Source organism: Limulus polyphemus, unplaced genomic scaffold (genome assembly GCF_000517525.1).
Source record: "Limulus polyphemus unplaced genomic scaffold, Limulus_polyphemus-2.1.2 Scaffold917, whole genome shotgun sequence".
Lineage (NCBI taxonomy): Eukaryota > Metazoa > Arthropoda > Merostomata > Xiphosura > Limulidae > Limulus > Limulus polyphemus.
In genome coordinates, this window is record NW_013666527.1 from 315,054 (window position 1) to 326,996 (window position 11,943).

The following is an 11,943-nucleotide window of genomic DNA, read 5'->3' on the forward strand; positions in this document are numbered from 1 at the left end:
TTACTTTATCTCTTTTACTTATTTCTAGATTTTCTAGATTTTGACTTTCATAACTTTTTTATAGATATTCAAAGATTTTCAGGGCTGGGGAAAAATATCTCGTGGGCCACCACTTGGACCACACTGACATAATGGATCACTCTACATATTTAATTAATAATAACATTTTTTTCTGTGTGGATTAGGAGATTTTGTATTTTGTTTGTGCTGTGCTCTGAGTTATCAAGATATGAATGTTAACATTTTCGTACACTGAAAATGTATTTTCAATAGATACTTACCTCCTACCACATAATAGCTTTTCTTGACAACTACTGCCCTCTATGTGCTCAAAGTTTGCTCGCCACTAACCTTGTGCTACCACCTACATCTACATGTTTACATATGTTACAGCTGCACTGTAGTATGTAAAAAACCTACACCAATAGGAGTGCAACATACCCTCCTGGCACAGCTGTCTTCCTCTATACTGTAGAATCCAATCTTCACTTCAAGATTAGGCCAAACAGGAGCACCAGAAGTGGGGGGAAGAGGTAAATATCTACTGGAAATACATTTTCGGTGTTGAAAAATGTTAACTTCTGATTGAATAACGTACCTTCTCTCACATACTAGCTACAATCCCACACGGTGGAGGGATCAGTGCAAAGTTACCTAGATGAGCACCCTTTAAAAGTGTTTGAAAAGAGTCCATGGAGTGTGACATCTATGTAGAGGAACACATTTGTAGGAGACTGCACCACATCTATGCTAGTTATACTTCTCACTCGTCATGAAGATGTGTGTGTCACTAAATGGGTGAAAAAAAAAAGCCCATCTAAAACAAACTTGGATGCACCTGATGTTGAGTGGCTATGGCATGGCAGACCATAATCGGTGGGTCAACTCCAGTATGAAACCAAGCTGCATCAGGAATGTATCACCCAGGCCACAATAGGAGGAGGGTCCCTACCATCTTCCCTCAGACCCAGGAATCAGAAGGGAAAGAGGAATTCTGTTCCGAAAACCCAGGTCAGCACATGCATACAAACACACTACAAAACCAACTGTAGCCATTTGGAAACCCGACATCCAGCAACAGTAGGAAGAATATGCAGGTTCATGAAAGAATCATACTATATATGTATTCTGAGACGAACTTATTACCCATCTGGTAGGTCACAATCATTAGGAATGGTTTAATGTTTAGTGTTAGGGGTAACCTGTACTACTTTTCCAGGTACACTCCTGCCTGCTTTACTTCTGTTTGAGGGTGTGTCCACTTGGTCTTATAATAGTAGGATTACTCTGACAAATAGGGCAACTCTTAAAATCACCACTTCATCAGAAGCTTAGTATTGGACAAAAAAAGGTTCTCCTGCTCTACTACAAGAGATTTTTTATAGGAAAGAATACTGGAAAAGTGCATGGACTAAAAAAAGGTTTCATCTCATCTGTACACAGTTCATCACTGAGAGACTCTGCAATGGGTTTCCACAAGTAGGACAGCAGGAGCTGTCTTGATGGGTGGTTGTTTAACATTTTTTTCTCTGTATGGTTTGGAATAAAAAAAAAGTACACAAAACAACTGAAATGGGCTTGCAGAAACCCCCTTCTAAACAGTGGACAATGAGTTTGAGTAGGTGGGTTTAGCACTTTCTGTTATCCCCTACTAACTGCAGATTTTTGAACAGAGAAGAATTTCCTGTGAGGTAACACCATAAACTGGGGAGTTTTTCTTTCTTTCTTTCCTTTTTATAAGGGGTAAAATTTGATGCTGTAATGAAAAGAAACTGTCAAAAATTCATCTCCTTACAGCCTCTGGAAAGATTGGAGAATGGTAACAGGAGGGAAATGAGACCTTGGGGCTGACAAAACTACAATGTGATGTAATATGACACAAAGATGTCTGGAGCCATCCACATCCCCACCTGCAGGATTTCATTCAGAAGACATCAACAACCAAAGGCAAGAGAAGCTGTAACATCATGCATCTGATGGAATCTGAAATCATAAGACAAAAAAATTTCATCTCCTATGGGGAAATAGACAAGCTAAATAAGCTGTTAAACTCATCCTGTTGAAGTGAAAGGAAATAAGTCTCAAGAAGTAGATGGGTGTCACAGCAATAAAACATGGTTTTCAGTGCCTCTAAAGGGAACTGAGTAAGCAAGATAATGTTGTACTGCCCACAAAAGACAATGCAAGAAAACATTTGATTACCTTCCCAAACAGTTGAAGACTTTGGAAAAAGAATGCATAAGGCATTTAAGGCAAAAATATCTGAGCAATGTCTCCCATAAACTAGAAAAAGAAAATACATCATAAGAGAAAGATGACATGGGAACATGTGGCCAATTTTGAATGGAACACTTGTGACAGCTCTGAGAACTAAACAGAGATTCCAGTCCAAAAAGGGAACTGGATGAGGAGGATGGCTGATTTGAAAGGCCTATAAGAAGTTTTTAAGAACCAGAAAAGGATAGAGAATGAGCAGGGAAAAGATAAGAGGTCATCAACAATGTTGTTCCATACCTGGCAATTGTAAAAATGGATATACTGCTTAACCTGTTTTCTTGCTTGCTTTTGTAGACCATCCATCTTTGGTTTTATCAGAACAAGTGGATGGTTTGCTGGTGCTGGTCCATATGCACTTCCTTCAAGTTCTACTTTTTCTCAGCTCACTTCCTTTTCCACCTGTCTATTTGAAAGTGGTCTGTGTATTTATATAAGAGGTGGGTACAACAGAGCAGCATTTTCAATGATCTTCTATCATTTCCTTGTTCATTCTTCCTTTCATCTGTCTTTTCAAACTCTGCAAGAAAATCCTACCTGACATGCAAGGAACCAGACAACAGCAATGTGTGAGGATGATGGCATGACATGTCATGGCAGAAGAGGGATGTCCAAGGCTGACGTAAAAAGGACTTCTAAAATGGAATAGGCTTATGGATCAAAAAGAAGAGCAATTAGATAAATCTGTCAAGAGATGCTCTAATTATAGATAGCATCCTGGGAAGGAGTAGAAAAGGACAGGGGGTACAGAAAGTAGTTGGGCCAATCCTGCCTCAGAACTTCCACTGCTAGTGCAGCAGAGTTTGGGACTGGTGACTAATAGACCACTACTTTGGAAGAATCTGGTTCTGGGCAAGACAGTCAGTCTGCCACTAAGTTCAGATCACACAAGACATGGTAGGCCAATAACTGGATGTTGTGGGCCCCAAACAGGAGTTCTAGAGCAAGAAAACAAAGATCCTGACAGAAATTATCTACATGTTGACTGACTTAACAAATGATAGTGGAGTTGTCTGAATGGATCATGATAAAATGTCCAGACAAACACGATCGAAGATGGTGGCAAAGTCCAAACACTAGAGATGGTGAAGGTGCTTAGAACTGCATTCAAACTGAACAAAGAGATATCTGTGAACAGATGCAAGTACAAGTAAGGTGGAGGAAGAGAGATGTCCAGGGTCATGTGAGATAGACTGAGCCACCATGATAGCGAGAGGTAAAGATGAAAGAAATTAGAGGACCTCTAAACATATGCCTCTGATCTGCCAAATTCCAATGAAGAGAAAGCAAATGGGCATGTCCCAGAAAAGTATGGGATTCTAGAGAGGCTACAATCTCCAAAAGAGACAGAACCTTTCATACCAGAAGAGGAGACATGACACCTTTAGAAACCAGAAGCTTCCTGTTTCAGAGACATAAATCCCACCCAGTAAATGAGTTGATAAAGATTTCCAAATTAATCAGATACTGAGTGGACATCACTACTGACTTTCAGAACTTGACCAGCTAACCCAAACAAACAGACTCCCATAGGAAAATGGGAGTCACAACAGGGAATGCCTTCCAGGATGGTCTAGTAGGAGCCAATCATTCATATAGTAGTAGAAATCCAGACATAATGAGTGTGTTCTCCGTACAAGAGCCTTTGAGACCCAGTTAAAAATAATATAAGTTCTAGCTAACTTCAAGGGAAGAACCCTGATCTAAAAGATCTGACTGGTTTGGATGAAAAAAGGGATTTAATGGGTAACCAGATGAATCAGAATGTAGAGAAACCCTTGAGAGAGCAAATGTGTGACCCAAGGGTCTTCTGCTAATGGAATCCACAGATACAAAAGGTGTAAGGGTCAAATTTCCACAGGATTGAAGTCAATGAGTGGCTCAAGAAATGAGTCACCTTTGAGCAGATTCATCAGGGTGAGAGGACACCATGAAAGGGCCATAGGGTGAAGAACAGGGTAGGGGAGACAGAGAACTTGCTGGGTCTTCTTGGATCTAAATAATACCAGAGTGATCAGAAATGACAGCTGCCTCAACTGATGTACCCAAAGTATGAGGAACTCCTAAAAAAACCTCTTTTCAAAAGAGCAGCACCAAATGGAATTCCCTCAGATAATACCAAGGGACTTTCATAAATTAGTTTTATTTCTTTAAAAGAATGAAATATGAAAGTAATAATAAATTTAATTAATCCAATTTTGTGGATCTTATTGAATATAAATTATCATATCCACATTTTTGAAGCCTCCTGAATTTCAGACACTTTCTCAACAGAAGTTGTTGCATTCTACTTTAATAGTAGCTGGAGGTACTCTAATGGTGAGTGTTTTTACTGCCATTGTACATCAAATGGTTCATTCTATCCCACATTCTTTTTCTATACCAGACAAGATCACATTACTCTACTTTTGTCCTTCACTGCTCTTATATCTCAGATATATGACATTCTTTTACCCCATTTGTTTGTGCTGGTTCATGGGCGAGCTTAATGCATGAGCCCCAAACCTTGGATTCTCTTCCATTTCCCTCTTTTATATTTGCATTTATGCTGATTCTTTTATATCTCATCTTCATGTCAATTCTCAGTTGCCATGGCCTTTGGAGTAGACATAATAATTCTTACTTGAAATTTTAAATGAAACTTTTCATTTAAAATTTATGAACACTGCAAAAGATCCTTTGTTTTACAAAAGACTTAAGAAAATAACATGTCTAAATAGTTCAGTACTGAGGAAAAAATTAGCTTTTGCACACAAAGTGCTAAAGCAGATTACTGTACAAGAAGGTTGTGTTGCCCCCCTATTGGTGGAATGCCATGGTCTGATGTGGCTTAGCAACATAGACTTGCACAGTACACAAATGTAGAGGTAAGAGCTATTTTAACAAATTCGTGCATGCACAAAAACTTTTCTGCTGTAGTGCCATAGCACTAGTTAATTGTTCCGTGGAGATATAAGTAGTGTACCATTGTCTTAATAATTAGTTTCCAACACTTGCATAAAGTGCCAGACAGTTAAGACATCATAGAAACAATCAGGGTGATACACTGACCATAATATTAACCTTTTTGCAATGGGTGCCCCTTTAAATGCTTTTCTGCACAAGTCACTGTGTTACAATCAAAATTTAATTTAACAGCTTTTACTATCAATGTACGTGAATGAAATTAATACTATAATATATGTTATTATTTGAAGTTTTATGTTATCTAAGTTTCAACTCCTTTATTTCAAAATAAACCTTTAAAAAACTACTTAAAACATCAGATGCATTGTCACATGACCAACGAGCAATGTGACACTCTGTATCTTCAATAATACAATGGCAGTTGTGTAGATGTGCATGTACATGTAGAACAGTGCTCCCAAATTGTATTCCGTGGAAGGGTCTCAGATGTGCCTCAGAATTTTTACAGTTATTAAGTAATTTTTATTTAGCAACATAAATTTATTATCAATTTAATAAATTTCTAAAATTTCAAATTTGATTTATTTTCTCCTCGATACACAGTATAACAGCAGCTTCTGCCTGTCCTAGTCAGGGGGGGTGCCACTAGACCTGCCATACGGACTTATTTACATGTGCCGCAAAAGTTTGGGACATTAAAAGTGCTCTGTCAGCTGAAAAAGATTGGGAAGCACTGGTGTAGACTACAAGATGCTTACATAACCTTTGGACTCATACATTTCAATGTTCTTTGAATGAATGCAGTTGAAAGAAGTAATACATTTTTTCAACTCCAGACATGTGCCATGCTCATCTTCAAAATATTTGTTTGAGCTTTATAGCCTACATGTAGATGTTACATACACATGTGTATAGTCATTAGAAAGAACTCATTTTACACTATAATCTAACAATGGTTATTTTGAAATTGGCATGCAGTTGGCATCACAGAGTACATGTAACTCACTGCAGTATTGTTGGCTGCTTGATCAACTATAGCACTTAGAGTTGTTTCTTACCTAAATATGTTATAGTTAGAGATACAGTTTAAATTGTATTTAGGTCTTACTACTATATTTTAGTTAATTATGTATTAAAATGCATAATTAAAAGGTTAAAACATTTTTAAATATACATCATACTTTGTGTCCATTCTCAAGGCTTAGGATATTACACGCTGTATGAAAATTTTGCTGAAGGGTTGTGCATATCTTCCATAGACACTGTAATATACCTCAAAGGTAACATTGACTTGTGTCAAGGTGAATAATAAGTGGTAACAGACAAGAAAGGAAAATAAAACATTAAATATATGTGAAAAGGAAAAGAACTGAAATTATGAATTTAACAAAAGGAAAATCTTTATTGATATTCTATAAAAAATTAAAAGGTATGTATTTTTTTCTATTTCCTAATTTAAATTACTTCATTAATAGCTAGAGTTAGTGATATGGTAGATAAAATGAAAAATAAAATATAAATATTTACCTTAAAGAACTTTTAATATACTTTTATGAGGTTCTAGAGATTATGCAAATGAAATATAAAAACTATAACACAAAGAAAATTATTTTTATACTTAAAATGAAAATCACCTTGCACTTGATTTGTTAATATTTTGAGTGCAAGTAACTACAATAAAAATATAAAAACAATTATAATAACGTAATTCTTTGTGTACATGATACTTATGATCTTTCACAAAATCATACCAGTTTTTGAGAGGATAAATTATGAAATCTCAGTTACCATATGTATTGTTATGCAAATGAAAATCATGACTTGATTTCCTCAAATTACATGAGCCTGATGCGAAAGGGTTAAACAAAAAAAAACATACACACATTAATGTTCTCTATTTTATCCCTAAAACCTTTCACTTCAGCATTCAGCATATCATAGCCATACCACTTTTGAAGCTAGCTTCACAACTCTATAATGAAATAGTCAAGTTTTGTTTATAGAGACTGTATCCTCACTAATAACACAGAAAAAAAACAACACATACTAATATGTATTCTTCAAAGAATCTAACACTTTACTTAATATTGAATGATCAGTAAATAAGCAGAATATTTTTGTTTAAAAATGTGGCACTTGCACTACCAAATGTAAATCAAGCAATAATCTATAAATATATATATTGAATTTAGTGAAATTACTACTTTTATGTAAAAAACGTTTATTTTAAAATAAATAAGTAAAAATTACTTAAGTAAGTTTACCAAGACAGTTTAAGTATAACAATACTGCAAAGAGAAGATCTTAAGTTTTGATAGTTAGACATATACATATATATAGACAAAACTTAAGAGAGTTATGCTGTCTGTGACATCAGTATGATGATGCCATAAATTAAAAAGTTCACACATTAATAAATAAATAAATGATATATTTTGTTACCACTAGATAAAAGATAATTGATGTGAGAAAAAAAATTACCGAGCCCTGAATCCTTTCCTTGTCGCTTGCAGTCAATCCATTGGCAATGATACTCAGCATCATCATTCTGCTGGATGTGGGTCTGATTGACATGTTCAGCTAAGTCATCCCCATCAAAAAACTGCTTCTCACAGTCTAGCCACTGGCACCTGTGAGTTGATTCTCTGTCTTGATTTTGATTAAATTTACTTGCATCAGAGAACTTCTTTACATAACCTGCATCATTTTCAGACACCTGATGAAAGGACAAATATGAAACAAGACACTTTGGCATGTATGTACAAGCTATATTTTAATTTTCATTACATAAAAAAAACACAAAAAACATTTTGTAATATGACCAGGTTTGATGAATAACTTCTTTAAAACCATACAAAAGCACTTTAAAAAAATATGTAAGATGAAGAAACATGATGAAAGTCCCATAATCTTTATGTCTTGAATTACAACTTCTACAACTGTCTCTTCTAAAATCATGATGGTAAAATGTAGTGTTAAGCCTTTCACACACTTTCTTAATGAAAAGTTTATGTTTTTCTAAAAATGTTACTATTTTCAATTGAAAACTCATAAAACTAAACATAGTGTTATGTTTTGGTTTTAACAAATAACTATAAGTTTTTTTCTTCCTTGTACTTTGTATCACTAGGCATATAGGGCCTTAATAAATAATAAGTTTAAAATGAAAGAGGGAGTGGTAGTAAAATAAAATGCATCCCTAAACTATGATTTAATAATAAACTAATTTATAAAAAACAGTTACCAGTGATACATTCAGGTATGAAATATTGTATATGGCAAACCATATGGCCAGTTACAACTAAAAACAATGTTTTATAACCTTAAAATATAACAAATAATGTAAAATATTGAGAATATAAGATATAATTTATTAACTTACTGGTTCTGTTTTAATTTTAACTCCAGAATTGTCACACAAATTCAAACCATTTTGTAACAAACCATGGGAAACCAGAAGAGCTGACACAACAGGTGATTCTATCAAACTGGAAGATGCAAAATTCAATGTTTGATTCACATAGGATGCTTTTTTTAAAGGAAATTTTAAATCTTCATCATTGTTGCAAGGTACGAGAACAGTGGACAGTCCATTTTTTCTTTCTAGGTCATAACACGAGTCATCAGTAGAAACAGAAGCATGACCTGGATAATGAATATTAAAATCATTTTAACATGGGTTATACCTTTAAAACCATTGATCTATCTAGCAATTTACAACAACATAAACAACAGCAATCAGAGAGATTACATACCCTCACACCACCACTCCTTTTTGAGATTGCATGCATTTATATTGGATAACTTAAAATTTCCCTTCAAAAATTAAAAAAATTCTTCTCAGATCCAGAATGATCAACAATTCAGATCATTTTTTGTAGTGATAAGGAGTTTCAATCTGAATGTGCCCCCATGAAATTTGGTACAAATCCAATCACACAGTTATTAACCCAAAACTGTAAAAATGTCCTACCTTCACATTATAAAAAATGTTTTAAAGTGATCCAGAATGTGGATCTGGGAGGGCTGTTCCATACTGACTCTTCATCTTGTGTACATCAGTCTATTGGTTTTCAAGATACGTACACGGAAACACGACAGACACACACACAAGGACCCAATGGCAATACCCTTGACCCACCTCAGGGGGCAAGGATAATGAAAACTACTAATTTATGATGAGAGAAGGAACAATTAAACTTACCAGTAACTGAAACTATTCTGACTACACAGCTTTAATTATTTTGTGAGCTTCTGAAAAGCAGATACTGAAATTCTAACAAGCCTTAACTTTTTGTCTAATAGCAATAAATGACACATCAAACTACTTTTGGTCTAGAATTTTTTCATATTCCTAATAACACAAAATTTATTCTTACTGTATAAGAAAGACCATATTCAGACTTGCAGATCAAAAAGCATATTCAGGATGCTTTAATACCAAGGATGATCTTAAACATGATCTTAATTTAAATTTTATTTTTGTTCCTTAGCCTTTTTTGTTTTATACTGTTGGTAATTATAGCCACTAGCAGAAATGCTGCTCTACGAGCAGCTGTTTGTGCCAGTAATTTCTAATCATAATATTCATACCTCATTAAAAAGAATTTAGAAAAAGTGGAAATTTTCTGAAAAAATAATTTTTTTCTGGAAAATACTTTATAGGAAAAGTGTTCAGATTGTGCTCTTTAGTCATACACACCTCATTTTATCAAAATGATTCAATGTACAGATCTCAAAAAAGTTTCATAAATTTTACTCGCATTTGAGGGTTTGATTATATCTTTATTGATGTAATTTTTAAATGTAGTACCAAGAAACTATAGATCGTAAAAAACTATTATTTTTTCAATAAACAGTACCACTTTTAATATACAAGAACATTACAGTTTAGATAAAGTCCTAGTGAAAACTGTGTTCTTGTTTTGAGCAGAGTACTTTTATGAAAAATGAGTTATATTATAAAGAAATGGTTGATGCACATACCATAGTCATTTTTCTAATTGTATGAATCTTGAAAACCCAAAGAGTGAAATACTTCATGGATTTTTGTTTGTGGTGCTATTCAATAGATGATGCAGGAGTTTTGGTTACATATATAGATATTGACATACATGCTACATTCATTATAGTAAGATTATTGGTATATTATAAAGATTCATATTTAATACTATACTATCCGAATTCAAAACAGTAGTAACAGTTATCAATTGACAGAAAACAGATGCATGGTCAATATTCACATCGGAACATTTTTCATGTCAGTGGACTTTTATGTGAGGATTTAAAGTTTGCTTTCCAATCCTTAAGTAGTCATGACAAAAAGCATGTTTAAAATATTTAACTACTCAGTAAATTTTCACATACCACCATTATATGTGAAATAGTGCTAACAGAACTTCAGCTGGTCTGACTCAGGAAAAACCACTTGGAAACCAAATCACCAATGATTCTTGTTGATTTAAATGTCATAAATTTCATCAGGGTTTTGCTTTATACCCTTTAAATATATACTAAATTAAATTTTGAAACATTACATATTAATAGGTACTTTATTTCAATTTACCTTATTAGATTCATATATGGGGTGGTAGGTTAGCCCCATGTTTTAAATTACACAGGCCACAGCATCTATCTAAGGTCTCTCCTCTTAATATACACTTTAATTATGTGTTTTTGACAGACTAATATCTCTTCCCAAATAGATACATGGAAAAAACTGTTTTCTGAGAATAATTAAAAAAAGGGGTCAGAAATGTTCAATAATAAATGTTTTCAAGACCACAAGCTACATTTAGTTTGGGATATATTAAGATACTGTCAGACAATGAAGATATAACAGCTTGATAAAGGTTGCATGTTAAATTAATCTACTCTGACTGTACACTTCATCAGGATGCCATCACATATTCTTAAAGCACTCTATTTATATCCACAAATTGATAATGTGATACAACAGATGATTACTAGAGGCCTACAAATGCAAAGATGCACTAATATCATGATTAATCTGCAAGACAATGGTTAAAAAAGTAACATCCTCTCCAATTTTCATAGAGCATTAAAGTAGGTGCCTGTCTAGAAAGAATGTCACTATAGGAAAACCAAGTTTCTTTGACTGGCTATCCAAAGAAATCTGTCATCAATGTAAAATTTGTCTGCTAGTAAGAAAAATGATGGCTATAAACCATTTGTAAATAATCAGAGAAAAAGACAATTTGACAGGCTTATAAAACTCAAAAGACATCACACTGTGTCCCATATGGCCAAATCTTTAAATATGATTAGGATTTAGTTATCTCCAACTGTGTCATTTAACTCTTTCAGCACAGGCTCAGTCCCTAGGGCCAACCTCGTAACCATTTTGTGCATGTTATAGTTTTCATGTTAAAACCTTTAAAGCGTATGTTCACTAAATTTGGCAGATTAACAGTAAACATTACAAGGCTTTCGCACACAAAATATCAGATTTTTTTTTAAAATTCTTAAGGGTTTTTAGTAATGTTTTTCTCATGCCTTTTTTCTTTTCACATGTTACCTATCCTACATACAAAGTAATTTTCATTTTAATATTAAAAATACTTTTATGCATCAGAAGATTTTCAAATTCACATGCTAAATCTTTATAATGTCCATATAGTTATCAAATGTTCTTAAGAAAATACTTTATATTTTATCTGTTAGTTGCACTATCGATTCTCTATAGGGTTCGGTACATTTGACTGATCTCGTAACCACCACAAAAAATTTGGAAATAAATAT

The 11,943-nt window shown here is 34.0% G+C and overlaps 1 protein-coding gene across 1 annotated transcript in view; it reads right to left on the minus strand.

Annotated features, from left to right (window-relative positions):
• Positions 1 to 11,943, minus strand: part of LOC111086203 (zinc finger protein GLI2-like) — a 33,427-nt gene that overhangs the window by 16,782 nt on the left and 4,702 nt on the right. Inside the window, exons 3-4 of the mRNA XM_022388086.1 lie at positions 8,564 to 8,826; positions 7,676 to 7,897 (exon numbers count right to left, since the gene is read on the minus strand). Coding sequence (XP_022243794.1) covers positions 7,676 to 7,897; positions 8,564 to 8,826 — 485 coding nt within the window. The remainder of the gene's footprint in view (positions 1 to 7,675; positions 7,898 to 8,563; positions 8,827 to 11,943) is intronic.